This window comes from Hydra viridissima, unplaced genomic scaffold, assembly GCF_058129835.1.
Source record: "Hydra viridissima isolate aposymbiotic clone 2 unplaced genomic scaffold, HvirCarnegie_v1 scaffold_9, whole genome shotgun sequence".
NCBI classification, from domain to species: Eukaryota; Metazoa; Cnidaria; class Hydrozoa; order Anthoathecata; family Hydridae; genus Hydra; species Hydra viridissima.
In genome coordinates, this window is record NW_028324308.1 from 11,746,810 (window position 1) to 11,774,124 (window position 27,315).

A 27,315-nucleotide genomic window follows, 5' to 3' on the forward strand; every position below is an offset into this window, starting at 1 on the left:
GGAATATTAAATAAAGTATATATTATTCAATTTTAGTTAAAGATTGTATTGTTGCACATTGGAGTTTTGACAATGTTGATATAAATAGAAAAGTAATATTTGACGAAGGTCCTTTTGGAAATCATGCTCAATATAATGGAGATGTTTCCTTTTTACATGGAAATTTTTCTTGCCAAAATGCTACACTTGTCAAAAATGGTGAAATATGGTTCAATAAAACAACATTCCAAAATGTTCCAGCCAATGGACTCACAATTGCTACATGGGTATTTGCAGATTCTACAACATTTTCTCAGTCACTATTTCCATTAGGAATTTTAGGTAAGTATTACTTTTTATTGTACCAAAGGTCTATTAAACAAATTTTTTTTTGATGATTGAAATGCATCATCTATTAAACATACTTGTTGTTTGGTTTTAGATTTTAACATTGAATTAGAAGCTGGGAAAGTGAAGTGGACAAAACTGGATACATTTGGTAGAACATATTTTTTATCTCTTAGTGATATGGCATTTTCAGATCAGCACTGGTTTCATTTAGCACTTACTTACAATGCCACATCTTATCAATCTTCCATCTTTATAAATGCTGTTAATGTGACTGCAGTGGAAAGAGCAGGTAAAAAGTTGAACCAATATTTTATTGAGATCTATAATCATAATAAAACATTTTACATAAAACTATTTTTCTATTTTGAATTTTATCTACACAATTTTGAGTTTTTCTCTGTAAAAAGTTAAAATTTTTCTTATTTTTAGTTACCAGTGAAAATGCTCATTTAGTAAGTAGCAATAGATTTCGTGGATTTATAGATGAATTGTTCATCTACAACTGTACCTTGAATGTTGATCAGATTCGACTTGTTGCTAATACATGTAAAGGATCAGAACGTAAGTAATTTATGTTTTTTGTTTTTATTGTATAAAAATATTTTAAAGCATTAAAAGATTGAAAATGAATTTGTCAGCTAAAACACAAAATTTTTATATTTAGGAGGAGGTTGTCCTTCACCAGCTTTGGGTGTGTGTTCATTTTGTCAATTTTGTAAATCAAATGGTACCACTACTCCTGTCCCAACAACAACTACAGAAATTCCTCCAAGTAATGAATCCGTTGTTTACTCTTCTAATATTTACCCTTCAAGTAAATCAAGTCCTCTAAATAGTGTTTCCTCCATAAATGCTCCACTTATTGAAATAATGAGTCTAAAGAAAAGTCCTTTTGACTCTTTAGCAGAACTACCTAAAGGATATTTTCCTAAGCACGAAAAATATGAGAAAATGGATTCTTCCTCTATGAGTCATGGCAAAACTCCAGACCAATCGCTTCGTAGATCAAAGTTTAATAATCATGCAAAGATACTTTCTCGTTCTTCCTTTATTGTATATAGGCAGGATGAACAATAGCTGATTTTTTTATGCTGCATCATCTTATATCTTTTTTTTCCTGTGATAAAATTTCTACATTCTAATATTGCTTTCTATTCTGACTACTTTTACTTGCTACTAAGTAGCATAGTATAATTGAAGTTATTGCTAAATTTCTTTCTTACGGGAAATGTTTTATTCGGGGATGCATAAGTTTGTGATGAGTATTTTTTTGAAATTGGTTATTTATTAGTAGTATTTTTTATGTACTGAGGCTTGAGAGGTTCAACTTATATCTTGTAAATCATAAGAATTTAGCTTTACTTGAAATAAATATTAAAAATATTTTTAGTGGTTTTATTCCTTAAAAAGGACATTTCAAGTCTCAGTACATTTTAGATATTATTAGGCAAATTGATCTTTGACTTGCGATGTCCTTTTTTGGGTGTTCTGGTTTTCCATTTTCTGAATTACTGAGGCATTTATTAGTACCATAATAATTTTTTTCACTTTATCTGTAATATGAGTTTTAAATATCATTTTATGGTAATCTGTTAAAACTTAGATCTTAACTTGGCTAAATAAATGTAAAAAAATAACTTTATATGTTACCAAAAGAATACTAAAATCTAAAATTCTTTCAGAAAAGGCAATCAAATATTTTAAATTTCAAATCTGAAGATTTTGTTAAGCATTTTAGTAATCCACTATTTTATAGCTAGTTATTTGCACAAATTCACAAATTTCAGTGCAAAATTTTATCATTTTAGTTTTGTGTTCATCACAAACTTTTTGACAAGTGCCTCACTTATTAAGTTTTTTCTATAGAAAAAATAGTTTAGAGGTATGAATAAAAATCAAGTAGAATTATTTTAAATGACTAGTAAATGTTTGGCCATTGATAAGTAAATTTTTTCTATGTAGAGCAAAATTTTTGTTCACCATTAAATGATGCTATTGAAACAGTACTGAATAAAAAGAATAATGGAAAAAATATCAAAAATTGATTGCTTCAAATTGTTTTTTTAAGTTGATGGTCGATATGGGCCTTGGGGTGATTGGGGTCCATGCTCTGTTTCCTGTGGGTTTGGTGGAATAAAAAGTAGATTCAGAGAATGCAACAACCCTGAGCCTCAATATGGTGGATTACAATGTTCTGAACAACCTGAGCTAGGAAATGCAACAGATTTAATGAGTTGCAATTTTTTGCGATGTCCTGGTAAGTTTCATTTTAAGTTATTTTATTCTTTTATTTGCCTAATATGACAATAATAAGAACAATTTCTTCAGAGGATGGCATATGGTGTGCTTGGAAAGAATGGTCTGAATGTAGTACACCATGTGGAATAGGTAAAAAATCAAGGCAACGTGAATGCAACTGTCCTGCACCACAATTTGGTGGTCAGATTTGCAAAGGAGAAAGTGCAGTGGAAGCTGATTGCTTTGAAAAAAACTGTGCTAGTAAGTATAAAAGTTAACCTAAGTATTATTGATTATCAAAACCTATGGATAAAGACTGCAAAATGTTTTTATGCTGAAATTCGATAGTTTTTTTAATTTATTATAATTGATTGAAACTGCCTAATTTTTATCAGAGAATTTAAACATTATACTTTAAAAAAGAGTTTAAAATTTTTTTTTTGTTATCCAAACCATTATCATTATTTTATTTAATTGTTCATTAAAAGATTCTGTCTGTCTAAAAACTTAGTACATCTTTTCTATGACCTTGTATTTAGCTAAAATTTTATGGAATTTAGTCAAAACTAGGGTGACCAATGTTATACTTTTTCCTGGGACAGTCTCTATTTTAAAAAATTCATCCTGCGTCCCGATATTGAAAATAATGTCTTGATTTTTTAAAATAGAAGAAACTGAATCAAACACAAAACAAACAGACTAAGAATCTGAACGCACTTTTGATTTTTAACTGTTTGATTGACAAAAAAAAAATTGTGAGTGTCCGAGGAAAAACTGAGCAGTTGGTCAACCTAGTTAAAACTGTTTTTGTTTTATCCAAAAAAAAGCCTTTGATATCTTTTAGGCAAAAGCTTTTTACTTATTTTTATTGACGTCTAAATTTGAACATTTTATTTGTGTATTAATTAAAAATTCCTTCTAAGATTTAAAAATAATTTATAGTAAATGGGAATGTAACATTATGGTCTGTATGGTCCCCATGCTCACGTACTTGTTCTAATGGTACAAGATTTCGTACACGAGACTGTGCAAATCCAGCACCAAGGTTTGGAGGTTCTGATTGCAGAAATGTTGGTCCTCTGGAGCATGTTGAAGAATGTTATAACATAATGGAGTGTCCAGGCAAGTGATTGCTTTAAGTATCTAGCCCAATTGTACCTCAGTTTAAGAGTTAGTAATGGAAGTTTTCAAAACTCTTTTTTTATGAAAAGAATTATTTTTTATACAGTGGATGGAAATTGGAGTCCATGGTCAGTATGGAGTGATTGTTCTCGCACCTGTGGTGATGGAATGCAATATCGAAATCGAAGTTGTACAAATCCACCCCCAACTAATGGAGGAAAAGACTGTGATGCTAGCCCTTGGGAAATAATGTATTGTAAGCTTTCTGAGTGCTGTAAGTAAAGTGAATTATTTTTTATCTATTTAATTATTTATAAAATAATTTTTAAAATCGGAATTTCCTATAAATTTATTATGATTTTTTAATACATTCTTATTCTTTATATGACTTTAATTTTAGGTGATGTGATTTACAAGAGTATTGGTTGTTTTAAAGATCCAGGTACTGAACCACGTCCTTTACCTGATTTGCTTTTCACAGACAATGATCCAGACAATTTTATTGAATCTGGAAAACCTATCCATAATCTTGATCATCAGGGTTCTATTACTGACCTTATTTGTAGGTAAATTGGTTCTAAAAACTGAAAAAGTTTTTCCATTGTTTTTTACTAAAATTGTTATTGTGGAATTGTAATCATAACTTTAATTTTAGCTTATCTAATTATGCTCTATTTACTTAATTGTGATGTATTTTTTTAAATTGTGGTGTATTTATTTAATTTGATTGAGCTATATTTATCTAATTGTGCTGTTTTTCTAAGCTAAATTTTATTTGAATTTCGGTAACAAAAAGACATAGAAAAATATTTTTCTTTTGATCAAAATTTCTCATCATAGATGTGCTAAATCAGCAAAAAATAAACTATTTACTCACTTTGCTATCCAAAATTTTGGCGATTGTATGTCTGGTCCACGAGTGTCATTAACATACAACAGGTATGGGGAAGAGAATAGTTTTTCATTTAGACCCAACAGACATCCATGGCCAGGATGTGTTGATGTTGACCAATCTAAATGTCAAGGATCATCTCTTACATGTATAGGGATGGAAAATACTAATTTTGTGTATGGATTAGAGAATGGTATAAAAGTTTTTAAATTAAAGTTTTTATTTTCATTTTTGTTAATGGTTTAGTTATTAGTATTATGACATCTATTTGGTAATAGTATCATTAATTTAACAATATTTATTATCTAAGTAAAGCTTTTAGTAAGATCTTTGCATGTTGATAAGTTCTATAGAAATGTATTTTTTACTTGAAATTAATTTGTAGCTGAATCTGTTAATGGAAACTATACTGAATGGAGCTCATGGTCCTTTTGTTCCCGTAAATGTGGTTTTGGTGAACGCTTACGTACTCGATCTTGTACAAATCCAAAACCAACATTTGGTGGTAACTTTTGTTTTGAACTAGGAGCTTCTCATGAAGTATCTGTCTGCAAAGATGCTGATTGTCCAGGTAAAAACTTGCATTAAATTATAATTTTTTTATTTTTACTTTTTATATCATAATTTTTTTTTTTTTTTTTTATAGCAAATCTTAATTTTGTTTCATCAATAATTTTTTTTTACTTGATAATTATTTTTTTTTTTTTATCAGTAAATGGCATGTGGAGTCAGTGGTCATTATTCAGTGAATGTTCTGTAAGTTGTGGAGAAGGATCAAGAATTCGAACAAGGCTTTGCAATTCTCCATCTCCTTCAAATGGGGGACTTAACTGTGTTGGAATTAATGAAATTGTAGAGGTGTGCGAACTTGAAAAATGTAAAGGTAAATAAAGCATTAAATGGTGACAAAAAAGTTGGGGCTATTTTTGAAATGTTTTGTTATGTTATTTAAAAAACTATTTTACTACTAGTTGATTGCAATTGGTCACAATGGCTTCAATGGTCTGACTGTAGTGTGACTTGTGGTAATGGGGAACAAAAGCGCATTCGTTTGCCAAATAATCCAGAAGCTCAGTATGGAGGAAAAGTTTGTGAGGGCCCAGATGAACAAGTTTTTGCATGTAGAGCTCCTGTTAACTGCTGTAAGTAGTTCATTAGTTTTTTTAATCATTTATTGGCAAAAAAAAAATTGGATAAGATAATTTAAAATTTGTGTTTTCTAGCTGAGGATGGTAGATACACTTTATGGAGTGATTGGTCAATGTGCTCAAAGACTTGTGGAGGAGGTGATAAATATCGCACTCGTACATGTACAAATCCTAAACCTAAATATGGGGGAAGAGATTGCATTAAGTTAGGTTTAGGACACCCTATTGAGCATGCATTGTGTAACACCGCTTGTTGCCCAGGTAAGTTCAAGCCAGAGCATCAAAGCTAATCTTTTAAAAACATAAATTAACTTTCTTTTATTTAAACAACAAGAAACAACAATATGACTTGTAGTTCAATGGAACTTGTTTAGTTAAGCATAAATTGCTTCAGAGGTAAAGACTAATTAGCAACATATTATATTGCTAACTCCTTGAACAAACCTCAACATAGTAAGCAGTGTTAAGGTTTCTTCAGGAAGTTTGCAAAATGCTGCTGTTTTAATGAACTAAAAAGTAGCTCTAAAGCAGTCACGTCATTTTAAAAAGTCATTTTAAATTTTTGGAGATTTTGTAAAGATATGTATAAAAGAATAAAACCTGAAAACCAAAGCAAACATGCTTGCTATGGTTCTAAGCATTTATTTGTGAATAATACAAAATTTATTGCAACTATTGCAGCAATAATTTTATTTATTTTAATTATTGTTATTAGTACATTGTTTTAATTACTGTTATTAGTACATGGAAATTTTTCGGAATGGGCATCTTGGAGCCAGTGTGGAGCAACATGCGGAATGAGTGAGCAAACACGCACAAGGAAATGCAATTCACCAGCTCCTATGTGTGGTGGAAGAGACTGTTCAAGTATTGGACCTTTGATTGAAGCACAATGTTGTAAAGCAGCTGTTGAGTGTCCAAGTAAGACTGAATGCATTTTCTTATTCTTCAATCATTTATGATATGTGTGCATTTTTTTACATGTTTATAGATATGTATATGTATATACAGACAGACAGACAGACAGACAGACAGACAGAAAGACAGACATACATACATACATACATACATACATACATACATACATACATACATACATACATACATACATACATACATACATACATACATACATACATACATACATACATACATACATACATACATACATACATACATGCATGCATGCATGCGTACATACATACATACATACATACATATATACATACATACATACATACATACATACATACATACATACATACATACATACATACATACATACATACATACATACATACATACATACATGCATACATACATACATACATACATATGTATATATATTTATTTATTTACGTGAATATATATATTCTAGATATCGCATTAGGTGTACACTGAAAAGTTCTAAATTAGGACAACAAAAAGAAATTAATTTTTTTAATACTATGATATAGTACTAGCTTACATCATTAATTTACTACTATGGTATACTGCTAGCTTACAGGATAAATTTACTACTGATATAGTGCTAACTTCCATCATGAATTTAAGCCTGTTTGACTACCAAACCTTCAAAGTTTAATTTGTCTTTAATTTTTGAGTAATCTTTAAGATTTTATAGATAACATGAATAAAAAGGCAACAGTTTTTCATTTTTGCTCAATTCAACTTTAAACCATTTCTAAACTTTCAAATGTTTATATGTTTTATTACTAAGTAGCTATACTTTATGTTAGAACAATTATTTCTTGTTACTTTTAATTAAATGGCAGATTTTTGGGGGGACATTAGCTAACTCTCCATAAAGATTGGGGCACCAAAAATGTACTTATAAGAAGTACAAAGTGATATCCTCAGTGTTAAATTCTTTCTCAAATAAGTTCTAAATCTAATAGATTTGAAGTATGCCACAGTATTGTTATAGCTTTGTTACAACAGAAAGAAGTTTCTTTTGAGAAAACTGTGACTTACTTATTTTCCCAGATCTTTGTTTAAGTCAGTTTAAAGATATTTGCAGAGCACACTTGAATTTGTGAATTTGGGATACTGAGTATATCAAATGTGTATAAACTCTAATTACAATTTTTTTTTGAAATTTTTGATGAGTGTGGCAATTAACCATTTTATTCTTATAACTTTAAAAGTAATATAGACCAATTATTTTTATATTTAGGTAATATTCAGAGGTATCTTATTAAAAATGAAATTTTAATTTAAACTGAATGAAAGAAAAATGCAAGATAATTCTTGTATTGTAATTTTTAAAATATTAAATTATATTCCATTAACCAATATACAAACTGAAGTTGATACATCAGAAGTACTAATACAGCAATGCTGAATTAGTACTTCTGATGTTTTTTTTGTGTGTACCGTAAATTTAATAATCTAAGTGATCCAAACTATAACCTAAGCTAAATCAAGTGGGGAAATAAATTTATCTCACATAAAAGACTCCAAACATATACTATAAAAGGGCTAGAGTGCATTAGGAAGAACTTGGCAGATCTTCCTAATGTACTCTGGCAATTTTGTTCCACTCTCTAGTAATGGAAACCTTCAAAGCCTCAATACTGTTGTGAGACTTGTTGCAGGCCTTGCAGCAGAACTTCACCATACCCTAAGATGCCAAAATTAAGAGGATTTAGATCTGGGGATGAGGTGGTCACATTGTTTTTCAGCTATTTCTGTGCTTTCCATAATATTTAGTAAAGTGTGGTCTTGCTGGAAGATCACATTGTCTTCTGGAGTGTAGTTAGACTTAATCCAAAGCTTGAAATACCTTTTAAAGATGTCCAGGTAAACATTTGTGTCCACTTTAACCCTAACTATGCTAAACACCAGAGGTATGACTTGACCATCAGAGGTAATGAAGCCAAAGATCATCACAGAGGCAGGATCCGTGATCTGTAACTTTTACTTCACATTCTATGGTACTTAATTAATTTTCAGGGGGCATATGTAGGATCTGTAAAGAAATTTTTGGACAGTCTTGGTGACAAGATGTTTCTTTGTCTTAGCCCTTGACTTAGCTTTTGGGTTCTATTTTATGACATTCCTGATCATATGCTCCAATACATTCAGTTGCAACCCCATCTTCCTCATACTCTGGATTGGATTTTGGCAAATTCAATCATGGACAGCCCTTATAAAATTTTTCTAGTGCCAGGCTTCCTGTCACTATGGCAAAATTTCTTATGCAGACCAATAATGGTGTAAATTGTTGACCTGGCCATTTCTAATTTGATGGCAATTTCTCACGAGGCCATTGAAATTGAGCATAATAATTGCCTGATTATTTACTTTCACTGCAAAATTGTCCAAAATATTTTCAGAGTAACTGTTATTGTATTGTTACCACAGTTCTAAAAAAAAAATAAAAGTATAGAATTTTATGAAAATAATTTCAAGAAGTTGTGGGAAATTTATTGCAAAGTTTATGGTTACATATGGTACAATCACACAAAAAATTAGTCTAATTTTTCATGATTAGGAATTTGTAAAATAATTTTGTCATTTTTCCCTTTTAAAAATAATTTTTCGGTGAAATTTGCACCACTGTGGATTAGATCATAACATAAAACCTGCAACCACGTAGTTTATATCGTCTTAAAGACTTTGATAATAATAATAAAGTATTTTCGTTTGTAAATAATAAAGTATATTTTGAACATTTAATATTTACTTCTTCATAAAGTCAAAACTGAATTAAAAAGGAAAAATATTTTCTAATTTTCTTCTGAACTTGAAGTTTACATTTAATGTAGTTAAAAATAAATACTCTACATTCTTGCATAAAAACTTTAATAAACTCTGAGCTTTATTATTGACTGATGTCATATTGACTGATGTCATATTGACTGATGTCAAAATACTTAGAAGTAAAGCAAACTTATGGCTCATCAGCCAAGAGAAAGTTGCAGACAAAAAACTACAGTTTCAGAACAATTAAAAAAACAGATTCAATCAAATGATAATGCTCATTGTCCTATGGGATGGCATTTTTTCATTTGATTTGATCTCAAACACCAGTAAATGTTTCAAGGAATTAGAGTGGATCAGCTTCTACATGTTCCAAAACTGTGGTAAGATATTGGAGTCACAATCATTTGGGTTGCTGAATTGTTAGATGATTGAAAGTTTGATTAAGTTAAGGGTATGTGTTTTGACACAACTGTAAGTAATAATTGCAGCAGAAAAGAACATTTCATACTAAAGTAAAAAATAAAGAAAGATTTTTTGCATGTTGTTATCATATGATGGAATTGGTGTTTGCTTCCGTTTTTCAGGAATGTTTTAGAGTATTCACTTATTCAGATTTACATATATTTATGTAACTTCAGCAATGGCAGTTTGTTTATCAAATGTAACATCTGACAGGTTCTGATATTGAAGATTTACAATGAAGATAATATTTCTTTTGCCACATGACAGCTTTGAATAAGTCTGATGGTTACTTTTAATTCCTTGGAACTGTGCTTTTTTGTGTTTTTGTGTTCAACTTTGTGTTTTTTTAATGAAGATGTGTTGACTGAAACTAAGCAATTGGTGAAAACTCTATATGCTGAAGATGATCCACAGAAAGGAATATCTACCCTTATAATGGTAGACTGAACTTTAAAAACCTTTATAATGGTGGATATCCAGAACTGTGAGTACCTGAAATTAGCCTGTAAAATTGTTTCACAAAGCACACAGTGGTATTTTTTCATCAACTTGCTATTTTAACTCAATTTCTTAAATTTGATCCAGGATCTTGAGAACTTAGTGATAAGTTCAAAGATTTAAAACAATCTTCAACAGTGGTAAGTAGTAACTGATAAAGCAGAATGAGGCATGGCTTTGATCAAGAGCAGTATTTGCTTCAGGTTATTCCTATAAAAAGTTAGATTAAGTAATTTTAATTTTTCAAGTTATATTTTTTTGTAGTTTGAAGTTCTGATTTTAAAAATTTGAATTTAAAACTGAATTTAAAAATTCAGTTTATTACAAAAAAAAAATCATTGATTTATATTCAGTCTCTTTTGCTAGATTTTGTGTCTGATATTCATTAAACAAGCAGTGCAAGTAGTTTTTTAAAAATTCAACACTTAGCTACTAGTCATGATCTTCAGTGCTACACAAACAGCATAATATAATTTTAAACATCAAAAATCTTGAACTGCTAACACGCTCTGAAAATGTAAAGCCTATATATATATATATATATATATATATATATATATATATATATATATATATATATATATATATATATATATATATATATATATATATATATATATATATATACATATAGATATACATACATACATACTTACATACATACATACATACATACATACATACATACATACATACATACATACATACATACATACATACATACATACATACATACATACATACATACATGCATACATACGTACGTACGTACATACATACATACATACATACATACATACATACATACATACATACATACATACATACATACATACATACATACATACATACATACATATATAAATATATAGCCTTTTTGTTAGTTAATGGAAATTGGAGTGAATTTGGCAATTGGAGTGAATGTTCAAAAAGTTGTGGTTTTGGTGGAATACAAATAAGACAACGAACATGCAACAATCCTGCACCTAAAAATAATGGAAAATACTGTTTTGGTGAAGATCGTGAAGTACGGAACTGCACGTTTGAGAGATCTTGCTGTAAATAATTACTTTTTAACTGTGATGAAGAGATACTTGTGTTAATGTAATCAAGTTAAAACATATATAAATTTTATTTTTAATTCAAATAGTTATCTTTTTGAAGGTGCTATACCATATGTTCCACTTGGTTGCTTCAAAGAGTCGCCATCACTATCTGCTTCAACACGTGCCCTGCCTACACTTTTGTTTGATGATCAAGAAAATGTAGATGTTCATACATGGGATGATTTTCTAGATGATCTTGTTTGTCGATGTGCTTCTCAGGCTAAGGTCAATAAGTATACCCATTTTGGTATACAATCTTTGGCCCAATGTTATTCAGGAGCTGATGCCTCAGAAACTTATGCAAATTATGGACCTTCAAATTCATGTATTACAACAGGGGGAAACCCTAGTTCAGACCAATTTCAACTTTGTCCTAATCCTTTTGGCAGCAGACCATGTGCTGGTGGTGATAGAACAAATTTTGTTTATGGATTGAATGATTGTATGATTTTTTGTTAAATGGGAAAATTTTTTCTTTTATTTGAGAAAACCTATTTGATGCTTTTAAAGCTTGCCCAAAACTAATGTAATAAATTATTATTTAGCTGCAATTAATGGTGGTTACACTTCCTGGTCTGCCTGGTCCAGTTGTTCATATTCGTGCGGTTATGGAAAGCGACTTCGCTACCGAACATGCACAAATCCCTCAGCAGTCAGAGGAGGTTTAACTTGCTTACAACAAAATCTTGGTTTATCTGAAGAAGAAGACTCTTGCTATGAGGGACCTTGTCCTGGTAATGTGATTAATTGAAGATCTTTGTATTAAATTTTTGTATGTTAAGTTTATTTTTAAATTTGTATTGGTTTTATTTAGTTGACTGTGGTTGGTCACAATGGTCAAAATGGTCAGAGTGTTCTGAAACATGTGGGCTTGGATACACTCAGCGGCAAAGATCACCAGATCAACCAATGTCATTGAATGGTGGTAAAAACTGTACTGGTCAACTTTATGAATCTATTGAGTGCAATTTAAAAGAATGCCCAAGTATTGTAACTTTTTAAGTTTTATAGTATTTCTTTTAGAATTTATAATTTCACTGATGAATTTCAGAGTAATAATATGTGAAACAAATTATTTAAAACTTATCAAGGTATTTGTTTTTAGTTAATGGGGGTTGGTCTATTTGGTCAGACTACTCACCATGGTCAACATCATGTGGTAATGCAATCCGAACTCGTGTTAGAGCTTGTACAAACCCTGTTCCAGCTTTTGGTGGAAAGAGTTGTGTAGGTTCAGATGCCATAATAGAAAATAAAAATCTTGGATTTTGTCCTGGTATTTTTAGTTTTATCTATAAATGGCTGAAAATATTATTTTGTTTTTTCAAACTTTTTCTCTAATGAGAAAGTTTTTTATGAAGTTTATAATAATAAATTATTACTTAGTTGATGGAGAGTGGTGTCCATGGGAGTCATGGAGTGTGTGCTCTCGTACGTGTGGTCTTGGAAATATAAATCGAGTGCGCAAATGTAACTGTCCAGCCTCAGAAAATGGTGGCAAAGTGTGTTTTGGGCTACATCAAGAATGTAAAACATGTAATCTGACAGGATGTCCTGGTAATTAGTTTACTTTATTACTTTATAGCTCAAAGATTTTTAGAAAATTTTTAAAAAACTAAAATGGTTTAAAAATCCATAATTTAAAGTTAATACCTTATTTGCTACCTTGATTACTTACTAACTCACAGTACATAAAAAAGTTTTTTTTTATGATAAACTAAAAGTGAATTTTTGTTTACACATTCTTGTTTACACTTTCAGTTAATGGTCAATATTCTCAAAGATTTTTAGAAAATTTTTAAAAAACTAAAATGGTTTAAAAATCCATAATTTAAAGTTAATACCTTATTTGCTACCTTGATTACTTACTAACTCACAGTACATAAAAAAGTTTTTTTTTATGATAAACTAAAAGTGAATTTTTGTTTACACATTCTTGTTTACACTTTCAGTTAATGGTCAATATTCTCAGTGGACTCAGTGGACTCCTTGTGATCGATCATGTGGCAATGGGACTAAGGCACGTTCTCGAGTCTGTTCAATGCCAACACCTGCATTTGGTGGTTTAACATGTATTCAACAAAATCTTGGAGAAGCTAATGAAGAAATTCCTTGCAATCAACAAGATTGTCCTGGTATTAAGAAATGAACATTTACAATTTTTTAACCTTAACTGCAGCATGAACTAATTTGTTTGAAATACTTGTTTTGCATTTACAGTAGATGGAAATTGGCAAGCATGGTCAGAATGGAGTACTTGCTCATTGCATTGTGGTGAAGGAAGACAATCACGACATCGCACATGCACCAACCCAGTTCCTCAATCTGGTGGTGACATTTGCATTGGAAAAAACAGTGAAAAAAGATTGTGCAAACTAGCTGAATGCTGTAATTACATTACTGAGTTCAATTCAGAAATAATTTAACCAAAAAATGTTTTAAAAAATAATATTTATAAATGATTTTGTACTTTATTTGTTTATATATTTTTTGGTTAGTTTATTTTTTTTTATATTTAAAATTTTTGATAAAATTAGGTGATATACCTCACAAAGTTGTTGGATGCTTTCAGAATGTCAACACTGGCACTAAAACCTTCTCTGTACAGTTAATTAATGAACAATCATTCCTAGGTGTTAAACCATGGGAAGAAATTATGTCCAATATTATTTGTCAATGTGCACAGAAATCAAAAGAGTTGAAATACAAATATTTTGGAATTATTAACTATGCCCAGTGTTGGTCGGGACCTGATTCTCTTGAAATATTTACTCAATATACACAGTCAAGTCAATGCCTAAGTATGCTTAAGTTGGATCAAACCACAGAATCTTCAGATATTCAGTTTAAAATAGATACAAATCAAACAGTTATGCCTGTACCTAACCAAAATAATTATGAACTTTGTTCTAATGGTAGTTTGCAGTGTGCTGGGCAAGTTGGTACTGCTTATGTTTATAGTGTATTTGATGGTAAGTTTTTGTTTAGATTTTGTTTAGATACATATAGATATATTTATAAATAAATAGTGATGTTCTTCTGGAATTAAATTACATTTATAAATAGATAATGATGTTCTTCTGGAATTGAATTATATTTTGCCTTAAGTATCTGTAAATGATGGAAGTTTGACTGCTTGGAGCAGTTGGAGTCAATGTTCAAAATCTTGTGGTGGTGGATTGCGTTTAGCCTCACGAAATTGTAGCAATCCAACATTTGACGGTGCAGACTGCACAAAACTTGGAGAACTTACAAAAATGGATATTTGTAATAATCTGTCATGCCCAGGTATGTTTTTATTTAAAGTTCATTAGTTAGTTTTGAAAACATTGTGAAAATAGCATTTTATTCCTTGCTTCTTTTTATTCTTTTAGTAAATGGTGGTTGGGCTGGTTGGTCATCTTGGTCACAGTGTTCAGTTTCTTGTGGTGTAGGAATTATTGAGCGTATTCGAAATTGTTCAAGTCCAGCACCATTGCATTCTGGATTAATGTGCTCTACAGGATTAAATGGAGTTTTAGCTTTGATTCAAAATGAGAAAACAACATGTTTTATGGGAGCTTGTGCTTTTACAGGTATTTGTAGGATACTTCTAGTATATTGAAGTATTACAGGTATTTTGTAAATGGCATGCTAATGAACAAACTTGATCTTTTTTAAAGTATTTGCAGTGAAGGGATTATAATGATTTATGGTTTGTTTTATAAAAATATTTTGAAAAGCTAATTAAGTATGTTAGAATTAAATATTTTAAATTAAAAGTTCATGCAATCTAATAATTGTTTTTTCGACAAAAGTACAAATTTTTTTACTATAATTATCTTTTTTGTCTCTATCTTTTTAGATGAATTAAATCCTGACAAAGAGTCACCTTGGGGTACATGGTCTGGATGTTCTTCAAGTTGTGGCAATGGTGAAAGACGGCGTGAACGCAACTGTACAGCACAAAGTTGCCCTTGCCCTAGCATTGAATACTCTTTATGCAATATTGTTGAATGTCCAGGTTATTAACATTCTTATCCAGATATACAAATAGTTTGTTCTTATACTTAATAACTTTAACTACATAACACAAGTCCCCATCCAAAAATTTAGTTTTTTAATTAAAATATTTTTGAGCTGCTTATATAAAAAATTTTATTTTTAGATTCTAAAGAACTTTTTTATTCAACATTTTTTAGGCTTTTGTTTTAAACTCTAATGCTGTTGTGTTTCAGCCAATTCTTTATTTGTTGAGACCAATTTCTTAGGTCATTGAACCATTCAATGTGTTGCTATAACAAGTTATTTATACTTCTTATTGAACAGTACCCGGATACTGGGCACAGTGGACAGCATTTTCACCATGTTCAACTACATGTGGACCTGGAATCCAAAATCGCACTAGAGAATGTATCCCTCCTCAATTTAATGGGCCAACATGTGAAGGGAAATGTGCAGAAAACAGGGAGTGTTCTGAGAATCCACCATGCAAAAGTAAACTTTTTCTTTTTACTTATCAAACTTTACTTAACTTTGTTGCAGTTTTAAAATGCTTATATAAATATTTGAATTGTTGAATGCAGCATAACTTTACTTTATATATTTAGTTAATGGAAATTATACAGAATGGGGATATTGGGGCTCTTGCACCAAAGAATGTGGGGGTGGAAAGCGTGTAAGAAGTCGTTCTTGTAGCATGCCTCTGCCACAACATGGTGGTTTATCTTGCATTGAACAAAATCTTGGGTCTGCTTCTGAAGAGGAAGACTGTAACACACATCACTGTCCTGGTAATTTTCTCATAAAAATTATTTTTTTGTTATTTGCACAAAACCAATTTTTTATTAGTTTGATAAATGCATTACACTCACAAAATGCAAATCTAAGAATAAATAGAGCTTTTTAAACTTCAAAAACATCTTTAAATTGTTGAACTACTGAGTTATAACCAATATATTAATGGTTTTTTTAAACTAGTCAACTGTAAGTTTTCGGATTGGACAACATGGAGTACATGCACAGTATGTGGGTATGGAAAGAGAACAAGGCAAAGATATGCAAATCCCCCATCTGCTTATAATGGAACTGAATGCATTGGGGAAAACAATCAAACTGAAGAATGCTTTGTAGAGTGTTGTAAGAGTCCCTTTCATTTTATGTTTTTCTTTTTAGCAAATTCTCTGCTTCTTTTTTTTATTTAAGCAATAACAGTTTAATAATGTAGCTTTACTTTTCGTTAAGGTAGTGCCTCATATCAAAAAATTAATTGCTACAAAGACAATCATGATACCATTCAGCTTATGCCAGAAGTACTTTTCAACAATTCAGAAAATGCCCGGAATCGTTACATTGATTGGAACAATTATCTTACAGAGTTAGTATGCAAATGTGCAGTTCTAACTCAAGAGAAGAAATACACTCACTTTGCCCTTCAAAATCTAGGTGTTTGTCTCTCAGGGCCTGATGTAAACAACACATTTAGAAAGGTAATAGTTAATAATATTTTATAAAAAAGGTACATTTTGTATAATTAAAGTAATAGATTAATTTTCATTTAAAAATACAATAATTTATTGTTTTTCATACCTATTTAACTTTTCATACTTTCTTCTTATAAATATTTTAGGATGGTTTGTCAACATTATGCATATCAAAACTTCCAGATCCTCTTCCAGGAACAAATGCATCTTATTTACGATGTCAAAAAGAAGATCAACACTGCGTTGGATCAAACAATAATGCAATGTTTGTGTATGGGTTGCAAGATGGTAAGCTCACTAGAGAAGCACTTATTTTTTGCAAAAGTAAAAAAAATCAGCTTTAATTTGAAGAAATGCCTCAAAAAAACCTTAAAAGATATTATTATACTCATGTCTTTAGCTTAAATATAAAGATTATTATTCAGTTGTAACATTATAAGTAGGAAATCAGTTTTTAAAATTTCATTCAAGTTGTTGTTGCTAATGATGCAAAACTTGATTATCATTTTTGTATGTAGTAATTCCAGTCGACTGTGGGTATTCTGATTGGGGACCTTGGGAAGCTTGTTCAGAGACATGTGGTGTTGGTTTGAAGACTCGGTATCGACATCCAAATAACCCAGTAGCAAGCTATGGTGGGCAACCCTGTTCTGTTCTTGGAGCTCCTGATGAAGTAGTAAGCTGTCAAGAAAAAGTTTGTGAAGGTGAAAAAAGTTTGTGAGTTTTTTTAAAAACTAATAATAAACGTTGTTTTTGTTCAGAAAGCTGGATTTCCACAAAATGTAAACAACAGTTTGAGGTTAAAACTTTATAGATTTATTTTAATATTCTTTTATACATTTTTTAATTAGAACCACCAGCATGGAGCTCTTGGTCTGACTATGGTGTTTGTTCACTTTCATGTGGAGAAGGAATAAGTATAAGATATCGAGAATGTAATAACCCACCACCACAACAAAACAGTGGGTTGTATTGTATTGGAAATAATACTGAAGTTCAGCCTTGCAAGAATGCTGAGTGTTCTGGTAAATAATTTCCACACTCAGTTTCCAGATTATAAAATCCTTTTTCTGTTCTTACTGATGCTATTTTTTCTATTAGTATCAAATATTTTTAGTTAAAAAAAAATTTTGTATGCAATATATCACTAAAAAATGTGACAAACTTTCTTACTTCAAATTGTTTAATTTATAAAAATATCATATTCTTGTGATGTTTGTAAAGTTGTATAAATTTTTGTTATTAACTTTTTAGTTGATGGTAGTTGGAGCACCTGGACAGAATGGAGTAAATGCTCTAAAACATGTGATTCTGGAATGCAGAATCGCAACAGGAAATGTAACAATCCTATTCCTGCTTATGGTGGGCTTCAGTGTATTGGTCACCCAAATGAAACAAGAGCTTGTGACATGGAACCATGTGACAGTATGAATAAATAATAATAATAAATAATAAAAATGATGATGAGGAGGAGGAGGAGGAGGAGGAGGAGGAGGAGGAGGAGGAGGAGGAGGAGGAGGAGGAGGAGGAGGAGGAGGAGGAGGAGGAGGAGGAGGAGGAGGAGGAGGAGGAGGAGGAGGAGGAGGAGGAGGAGGAGGAGGAGGAGGAGGAGGAGGTGGAGGAGGAGGTGGAGGAGGTGGAGGAGGAGTAATAATGATAATAATAGTAAAAGAATAACATTTATAATAACAATTATGGCAGTAAAAAAAATGTTTTAATAAGGTAAAAAAAATTATGTTTAATTATACTCTTAGTACCACCTGGAGAATGGGGGCCATGGGAACCATGTTCTGTAACATGTGGTACTGGAACTAGAAAAAGACTAAGACCATGTCCTTCTGGTCATTGCTATGGAGATTTATCAGAAACAGAAGAATGTGAAATGCAAAAGTGTCCAGTTCGTAAGTGCAATTAATTATACAGAAGAAATCAGTAAAGACAATTTACTTAATTTTGTAAAATTTTTAGTAGAGTTTAGAAATTATTTGGTATCATTTGGTTTGTCAAAATAAACAAATTTGATGTTAAGGTTTACCCGTGTGCATTTTTACTAGGTGAATCTCTAAAAATTCAAATTTTATTCATACTTATTTTTAGGCTGTGAGAAGATATTTGATCTAGGTTTCTTGGTTGACTTTTCTGGAGATGCAAGCAGCTATTTTTCTCTGTATATTAAAAACTTCATAGTTGAAACAGCTCTTCAGTTTGATATATCAGCAAACAAGTCACATTTTGCTTATCTTCCCTACAGCACTACACCTGCATTGCTATTACAAAACAATTGGTTTTCTAATCCTGATGTAAGTAATTTATTAGTTGGTGACATAGCCAGCCAGCGTGCTCATTTATACAGTGTTGTTGTTCCAGAACCAGATCCTGATAAATCTGTCAAAAAAGGTAAATTGCTGTTCCAGAATTAGATCCTGATAAATCTGTCAAAAAAAAAGTAAAAAAACTATTATAAAAAAAATAAAAACAAAATAATGATGCTTTCTGATCATTATTTTGTTCTGTTTTTAATATAATAGTTTTTTTCTTGCGTATGATTTCATTTTTGTTACGTTATAATTTTCAGGTTCTCCTTTCCTTAATCGTGGTCTTGTTGCTGTAAGTACTAATATGTTCACTGTTGAAAATGGGATGAGACCAGATAAAAATAAAGCACTTGTCATAATTTCTAACGGAAAACAAGACATTCAACAATTAGCAAACCCAATGGATATTTCTTTATATGAAGCGCGTAGACTTGTTGAAAGCAAAGGTTTTAAATTTAAAGATATTAAATTTTCATTTTGTAAAAAGAAAAAAATTCAACAGTAGTAATTAGTAAAATGCTTCTATAAAATTTTTTTAAAGTAATTAGTAAAATGCTTTCATAAAGAGATTTTTTTAGGAGTGACAATTATTGCAGTTGCAGTGGGCAATGAAATCAACTATGAAAATTTAAAACTAGTAGCATCTGACCCCACTTACATTGTAAGTGCGCAGTATGTTGACTTGCAAAGCAAGATATCAGAAGTCACTAACAAAATCTGTGATTGTAAGTAAATGAATAATTCCATATTTTCTGAATGTCAAGTTTTCTTTTTCAAAAGGCTCAATGGTTGAAGTTAAATTTCAAATGTGTTTAATTCAATAAATATTTTAATTTTTTTCAATTATTTTTTAAGTAAAAGGTCATTGGGGTAATTGGGGTAATTGGACTTCATGCAGTGCTACATGTGGTGATGGAATAAAATCAAGAGTTAGACTCTGTGTTGATGGAATGGCTGGTGAAGGTCTTTGTGTGCCAAAAAATGCTGAAAATGATGAAGTAGGTTGCAATTTGGGACCTTGTCCAATAGGTATGAATGATTCTAAATTAAATTGACCAAATGAAAATCAATCAGGTAAAACATCAATAGCATTCAAAAAATTAAGTTAGAAAAAAAAATCTTAAGTTAGAAAAAAAAATCTTAAAAAAGAAACCAACCTCTGTAAATTAGCTTATATTTATTCAAAACAGCTAGTTTTTGTTCTTCATAAAATATCTTATGTTCATTATAGTTTACTTCTTAGGAAATACAATAGCAAGAAAGTTTTTAAATAGTTACATATTCAAATTTGGTGTATTGGAATATGTTTAAAATTATTACTACATTTGTATACTTTAGCATGTGATGATGGAATTCTTGACCTTGGTTTTATAATGGATATGTCAAATACTCAAACAGCACAACAAATTGTTAAACTGGTTACTGAAATTGCAATGGCATTTTCATATTCGCAGCATCAAGCACATTTTGCATACATACCATATGGCATAAATCCTGAATTGGGAATTCCTGAGCAATGGTTCAATAGTTCTTTAAATATGCGTTTGGAAGCAAACAAAGAGACTCAGAGAGAATTTTTCAAAAATCTTCTTTCTTTAAACTATTTAGGTAAATTTTCATTCTTTAAAGTATTGTGTGTGTGTGTGTATGTGGTGTGTGTGTGTTTGTGTGTGTGTGTGTGTGTGTGTGTGTGTGTGTGTGTGTGTGTGTGTGTGTGTGTGTGTGTGTGTGTGTGTGTGTGTGTGTGTACACACTCTCCAACAAAATATTAAGACCACTTTAATTTCAACCACTCTTAAAATTATTAACATATTTAGTATTATTCTTAAATAACAACTTTTTTTTATTTTTAAATGACAAAATTTTTAGACCATCTTAGTTTCTTAATAGTAAGTTGGTCCACCTTTTTTTTTTTTTTTTTATTACTTCATTAATTCTATTTGACATTAAATAAGATTTTTTTAAAGCAAGGTAACAGTTTTTCATATCCTTGTGCATGACAGTCACTTGTTGGAATGTTATACCTTTGTATCATTTCAAAAATTGAACTAGTAATATATTCTCCAGTCTTCTTATTGCAGTCAACAAATGCAAGAAATCTTTCCTTAATTTCAAATTTGTTGGACTTAATAGTAACACCATAAAATGAATGTAGTTTGTTTTATATGCCCAGAATTGGGTATTGCATCTACAATAAGGGAATAATATTTCAGTTTCTTTTCCCTTTAAAATACAAGTTCTCAAGTAATCAGCACAGCAAGATATGAGTTCATTTTGAATTTCTGCTTATAAGTAATGCACTTGCAATCTCTGCTTTTTTGCTTTTTCTGTTGGGTGTGGTTCTAGACCTCTTAGAATGGTATCTTCTACGTCTTTTGGTGTTACATTTAATTTTACCACTCCAATATCGATGTTGGAACAGTTGTTATACAAAGAAAGTGCTGAAATATCAGATTGCACTTTGAGCGCAGAAATTCATATTCCATTTCATTTCTTGCACTAAATGGGTCAGCATCAATGTTTCTATTATTGTAATAGTCATTGTTCTGTGTTTTTGAAGAAAATGTAAACCCCAAATTTTTTAGTGTTTTCATACTCCAGAATTTTCTTCATTTCTTTTTTGTTGCTCTTTTCATTTATCCTATCCAGCTTTATGGCAAGAATTAATATTCTGTATTTCAGAAATTAAAATGTAGCTCTTTTGTTATATATTTACACAGAATTAATAATACAAATTATTACACAGAATACACAGAATAAATAATACAAATTAAAATTTACGAATAATAAAATTTTTTTAATAATATTAATATTTGGATAATGATATTTTGTATTTAACATAATTGCTATATGCATTAAAAGTTTTAATTTAACACGTATTTGTTATTTACAAGTTGTAAATAAAAATTAAAAATATACACCTACAAAAACAACAGCAATTTGTGTCTTAAACAAAAATTTTAAAAATGCAGCATTAATGAGAAATCAAGTCATGCAATCTTTAGAACGGTTAATGTTTTAAAAAGAAAATTAACAAAAGAACAGTTAACAACATTGATTGAAAAAATTCGAGTTTTAATTTTGATTGAAATTCAATTGAAAAAATTCAATTGAAAAAATTTGAATTTTAACTTTACAAAAGAAAAAAAGAAAGAATAAAAAGCATATTATGTTAAAACTTTTTGTCTTTAAGATTTTTTGGAAGTGATTAGTAAGATTTAATCAGTGATAAATAAATAAGACTTCATGAAAAAAAAATTATTTCTACACACACGGGGCCCTAGTAATGTTCCCCTCTCAGTGGCCATGATCAGACCATACAAAATTATTCCAATCTAACCTTGTTTCAATGCAATTTCCAGCAAACTCCAGTCTGGCTTCTTTTTGTCTTTCAGTAATCTGTTTATAATTTTTGCTATTTCTCTTTCACTTATATTCTTTGAATAAAGAGCATCAATTTTACCATGTTTGTAATCAATGATGTCTTTTGTTTTGCCTATTTTTAAAATTAAACAAGATAATTTAAAAATAGTCTAATTTTAAAAATTCATGATAATTCAATTTTTATAAAAATAATTTACAAAAAATTAAATCTAAAATTTTTTTGTTTTGAAAATATTCATAGTTTCGATTTTTTTAAATTTTTTTTAAAAAAGTTCCAAATTTTTTAGATAGTCGTGCATATATATAAGCTATTATTTACTAATAACTTATACATATGCATTAGATATATATAATTTTTGAAGTAAATTAAAAAATATAAAATTTTTAATTACAGGAGAGCCTTACCCATGGCTGGCTGCAAAAGCCACTTGGCAGCATATGTTCAACACAACTCGACCTGATGTGAAACACATTGCTGTTTTCATTACAGATGGTACTTCAGGACAAGAGCCATTAGTTGGTACCAACTCAAAAGAGTTTCAATATTTAAAATCCCAAGGTTTATATTTTTGTTTTTTAAACTAAAGTCTTAAGTGGAAACAAAAATAATATTTTGTACATAAACTTCATTTGTACAATTTTTACTTCATGTCTTTGGCTTTTAAATCTTTTATTTCAAATGTTTGTGTCTTAAAACAATGGAAAAACAGGTTTGGTAAACACAATAGAAGTTTCTTATTTATAAAGATAAAACAGATGAACTTTATCTTTTTTATTTATAGTCAGAAATAGAACAACACTGGGATCACAACTATAGAAAGAAAGTAAAAAGCATTCAAAAAGATTCATATCATTTCTGAGATTTTTGAACTATTGCAAACTACTGTCTTGAATAAGTCCAGTAAAATTTTGGTAAAAACCCTCACCTTGCTCCTTTTAGTAAGCCTCATGTCCTCTTTGACTTGTCATTGTGAGGATCAAAGAAATGGGTTATAAATGATATTCTCCATTCCATTTTAGTGTAATTCTTTGAGAGACTGAACCAGGTGCTTATAGTTTTCAGTCTTGTAACAGAAGTTCATGAATCTTTGCAATGAAACTGTTCTAAGTCACTTATTTTGTTCTCTTAAGTTTTTCAATGAATTTATATATTTGGTTCAATGAAGCTGCTAGTTCTAACCTTCAAAAACTTTTAAAAAAAAATTTTTTAAGGTATTTTAAAACTGCTTGCCCCTTGTCAAGATCTGTGACTTGACAAGATCTGTGACAAGATTTATTTTATGATCTTGTCACAGATCATTTCCCTTGTATAATGTGCAGTGATAGCATTAACATTTTTTGAGGATCTGTAAATGGTTTTCATTTGACATGGTTCTTCCATATAGATAATGTGATCTGCTATCCAGAAGGGTAAGAGCAGGGAACTCAGGATAGTATGATTCTGGGGCTGCAATTGAAAAAATCATATTTCTAGTACATTTTAGAAGTTTACTCAGCACTACATGTGAATCACAACCATTCCAATAAAAAATATATATCAAGATGTCTTATGTCTTACTACAAAACCAATATTTTTTTTTGGAACAGTTTCTTCTATTTACTTCAGACATACGAAAATAGGAAAATACACTTTAAACCCAAGGACTGAGAAAACATTTAGTTTTGATATTAAGTGTAATTGTAATTAGAAGAGCTGTTGATTTTAGTCTATTAAATATTCATCTCTTTATCATTATGATTGTTTTTGTTTTAAGGTATTGAAGTAATAATTATTGCTGTTGGGAGTCAACCAAATTTAGTAAACCTTAATGATTGGGCATCCAGCAAATTAAAGATTTTTCTCTGTGAAACACCAGAGAAAGCTCAGCTGCAATTAAATAATATAATAAGCATGATCTGTGCAGGTAAACAAATACTTGCCAGCAGCAAAATATTTGTAAATTTATTGTTGTAAAACTTAACTTAATTTTATCTCTTGCATATTATATCTTTATTAAGATTCAAAAATACCTGTACCTACTACAACCACTACAACGTTCACTACAACAGTCACTACAACAACATCAACTTCATCTGCTGCCCCCCTCTCTGGTATGGTAATATCAAATTTTTGAAATATTGAATTATTTATAAAAAGGCTTTTTAATTCTTTCTTTATGAATGTTACTTTTTATAATTTTTTTGTAAAAAGATTATTAAAAATAAAAATCATGTATAATTTTGAAATCATAACATAGAATGCAAGATCCAAGTTGATGTTGCGTTCATTGTGGACATGTCTAATAGTGTTGTCAGTGTAATGCAAGAGGACAGAATAAAAATGATCGATTTCATTATCAACTTAGCCTTGATGTTTCCCATCTCAAAAGATCAAGTTCACTTTTCTTATTTTCCTTATGGAACAGATATGATTTTAACTATTCCAGATCAGTTTTTTGATGGATCTATGAACAGTTGGCCATCACCAGATAAGCAGAAACAAGAAATATTTTTAAGAAAAATGATTGTTTTGAAGTCAGCAGGTGATTTATCATTTTCTGTGTTCATATTTGGGGTTTTTTTGTATTTTGCTTAATTATAATCAGTTTTCTTTTTTTTTAAATAGTGCAAAGCATAATTATGCAATTATTTAAAATTGTGTTTTTAAGGTTTCAGTAGAACATGGGAGGCAGCAGCTAAAGCCCGTAATGTTATTTTTACTCAAGAAAAAGGAATGAGAAATGGAGTTAAAAAAGTGATTGTTTTATTTACAGATGGTAACCCTTCTTTGGGAACTCAAGATCCAGCAAAAGAATGGGAGCTAGTTAAGAATAAAGGTTATTATTTTGTTTATTTTAAAACATTCTTTCAAACATTTTAAAACTTCTAAAATTTGTCTGCAAATTATAAACTTCAAGATTTGAGGGTTGTGTAGAAGAAGATGGGGAGAGTTGTGTAGGAGAAGATACAACGTCAGAATGTTTTTGTTTTACTTTTAATAGATAGTTTATAATTATGTAAACAGTTAAATAGAGTGTGTACTAGCTGTGAAGCAAGTCTTTTGGGAGTTCTGTACAGCTAGGTATGACAATTGTATTCATTACAGTTAATTAGGTATCAGGAATATTTGGGCCCTTCTTTTAAATATTTAGCTTTTTACACTGCATGAACTTTAAGCTAATCACCTATTTTTGTAATATTGTTATGCCCATAGTCATAAGCTTAAGTTTTTCTTATCAATTTTACATATGTACATACTTACATCATATGCTTGAAATAAAATACTCTAAATAAAATGAAATTTTACTTGCTTATTTTAATATTTGTTACCTAATTTTTCTTTACAAAGTTACTATTGAAGACTTCTTTTGTTTAAAATTCCCTGCTCATTTATAGGCATCCAGGTTATAATTATTGGAATTGGTAAAAAAGTCAACAGAACCAATCTTGAATTGTGGGCATCCAGTAACAATTCTGTCTTTTCTGCAGCAACATATAAAGAGGCTGAAGCTTTCATGTTGAATATTGGGGATGATGTTTGCAAACCATGTAAATTTGAATAAGATTTTTTTAAATACTTTTTTAATGTTCTATGTCAAATATTTTTTTGATGATTTAAATAAAAATTTAGCAAAAGTACCTACTACTGTATCCACTTTCACAAAAGCAGTAATTACAACAACACCTAGTCAATCAGTTTGCCAACGTCAACTAAATATAATACTTGTAATTGATGCATCATCTAGTTCAAAAGATCTTTGGGTTACTTTGAAATCATTTCTTATCAATTTCATTAATGAGTTTAATGTTAGCCAAGTTGCTGCTGTCAAGTATGCTTCTTTTGCAACAACTGAATTTGAGTTTTTGTTAGAAAAACAAGCTGTACTAGATGCTATTGGTAACTAATTTATTAAAATTATTTGCGTGCTATAATAAGTTTTATATTGAAACCAATCATTTAAAAAATTTTCTTTTAGAATTCTAAAAGTTATGGATTCTTTTTTAGAGAAAATGGAAACCTTGGATGATGCAAATCAAATTGATGTTGCACTGCAGCATGTTTACAAAAACCTGATAAAAACTAATGAAAATCGTGGTGGAGTTCCTTATGTTATTTTGCTTTTTACATTTGGAAAGAGTGGTATAGTTTTTTATATTTGATTTTAGACATGTTCGATTTTTTAAAATTTGATTTTAGATTTTTCTTGTCTTTTAAATCCTATCTTTATCAATTTTTAGCTGTTGATAATACAGTCTTATATGAAGCAGCTAAACCACTTAGACAATCTGGTGTATATATTGTGGCAGTTGGTTTGGGAGAAAAACCATTATTCTCTGATCTTTTAAGTATAACAAACAACAAAGAGTCCGTGTTCCAAATAAAAAATATTACCACTGATGACAATTATTTGAGAGCTCTGTCAAAAAATATTTGCAATTGTAATTTTTTTTATTTTAGTTTAAAATTGTATTGAAATTTCAAATTCATTTTAAATTTGTACTGAAATTTTTAAAGAAAAAATCTTCTAAGAGTTAACTGTGCATTTAAAAAAGAATTTTTTTTCTTTGTTTTTTAGCACCATTAATGAAATCTGGTTGGATTGAAGGTAAAAAACCATTTATTTAACATTTTCATATTCATATTTATAATCATATTTTTTTAAATGTAAA

The 27,315-nt window shown here is 29.9% G+C and overlaps 1 protein-coding gene across 2 annotated transcripts in view; it reads left to right on the plus strand.

The window, feature by feature from the left end:
- The window catches only part of LOC145185252 (SCO-spondin-like), a 43,153-nt gene that overhangs the window by 10,144 nt on the left and 5,694 nt on the right, over positions 1 to 27,315 (plus strand). For both annotated transcript variants that reach the window (XM_090097858.1, XM_090097857.1), the window contains 51 exons: positions 37 to 321; positions 422 to 619; positions 760 to 891; positions 995 to 1,102; positions 2,399 to 2,587; positions 2,659 to 2,829; positions 3,511 to 3,690; positions 3,797 to 3,964; positions 4,091 to 4,256; positions 4,531 to 4,775; positions 4,968 to 5,153; positions 5,295 to 5,465; positions 5,554 to 5,724; positions 5,806 to 5,991; positions 6,472 to 6,651; positions 11,283 to 11,456; positions 11,563 to 11,946; positions 12,050 to 12,238; positions 12,319 to 12,489; positions 12,610 to 12,780; positions 12,891 to 13,061; positions 13,457 to 13,639; positions 13,725 to 13,892; positions 14,042 to 14,476; positions 14,613 to 14,792; positions 14,879 to 15,079; positions 15,349 to 15,507; positions 15,813 to 15,980; positions 16,094 to 16,276; positions 16,464 to 16,622; positions 16,728 to 16,972; positions 17,113 to 17,254; positions 17,485 to 17,670; positions 17,818 to 17,991; positions 18,221 to 18,391; positions 18,721 to 18,867; positions 19,064 to 19,363; positions 19,542 to 19,727; positions 19,860 to 20,006; positions 20,137 to 20,310; positions 20,620 to 20,889; positions 23,060 to 23,224; positions 24,420 to 24,569; positions 24,664 to 24,756; positions 24,903 to 25,187; positions 25,314 to 25,481; positions 26,041 to 26,193; positions 26,276 to 26,542; positions 26,651 to 26,785; positions 26,884 to 27,084; positions 27,222 to 27,251. In XM_090097858.1, the coding sequence (XP_089953984.1) occupies positions 37 to 321; positions 422 to 619; positions 760 to 891; positions 995 to 1,102; positions 2,399 to 2,587; positions 2,659 to 2,829; positions 3,511 to 3,690; positions 3,797 to 3,964; positions 4,091 to 4,256; positions 4,531 to 4,775; positions 4,968 to 5,153; positions 5,295 to 5,465; positions 5,554 to 5,724; positions 5,806 to 5,991; positions 6,472 to 6,651; positions 11,283 to 11,456; positions 11,563 to 11,946; positions 12,050 to 12,238; positions 12,319 to 12,489; positions 12,610 to 12,780; positions 12,891 to 13,061; positions 13,457 to 13,639; positions 13,725 to 13,892; positions 14,042 to 14,476; positions 14,613 to 14,792; positions 14,879 to 15,079; positions 15,349 to 15,507; positions 15,813 to 15,980; positions 16,094 to 16,276; positions 16,464 to 16,622; positions 16,728 to 16,972; positions 17,113 to 17,254; positions 17,485 to 17,670; positions 17,818 to 17,991; positions 18,221 to 18,391; positions 18,721 to 18,867; positions 19,064 to 19,363; positions 19,542 to 19,727; positions 19,860 to 20,006; positions 20,137 to 20,310; positions 20,620 to 20,889; positions 23,060 to 23,224; positions 24,420 to 24,569; positions 24,664 to 24,756; positions 24,903 to 25,187; positions 25,314 to 25,481; positions 26,041 to 26,193; positions 26,276 to 26,542; positions 26,651 to 26,785; positions 26,884 to 27,084; positions 27,222 to 27,251 (9,621 nt within the window). The remainder of the gene's footprint in view (positions 1 to 36; positions 322 to 421; positions 620 to 759; positions 892 to 994; positions 1,103 to 2,398; positions 2,588 to 2,658; positions 2,830 to 3,510; positions 3,691 to 3,796; positions 3,965 to 4,090; positions 4,257 to 4,530; positions 4,776 to 4,967; positions 5,154 to 5,294; positions 5,466 to 5,553; positions 5,725 to 5,805; positions 5,992 to 6,471; positions 6,652 to 11,282; positions 11,457 to 11,562; positions 11,947 to 12,049; positions 12,239 to 12,318; positions 12,490 to 12,609; positions 12,781 to 12,890; positions 13,062 to 13,456; positions 13,640 to 13,724; positions 13,893 to 14,041; positions 14,477 to 14,612; positions 14,793 to 14,878; positions 15,080 to 15,348; positions 15,508 to 15,812; positions 15,981 to 16,093; positions 16,277 to 16,463; positions 16,623 to 16,727; positions 16,973 to 17,112; positions 17,255 to 17,484; positions 17,671 to 17,817; positions 17,992 to 18,220; positions 18,392 to 18,720; positions 18,868 to 19,063; positions 19,364 to 19,541; positions 19,728 to 19,859; positions 20,007 to 20,136; positions 20,311 to 20,619; positions 20,890 to 23,059; positions 23,225 to 24,419; positions 24,570 to 24,663; positions 24,757 to 24,902; positions 25,188 to 25,313; positions 25,482 to 26,040; positions 26,194 to 26,275; positions 26,543 to 26,650; positions 26,786 to 26,883; positions 27,085 to 27,221; positions 27,252 to 27,315) is intronic.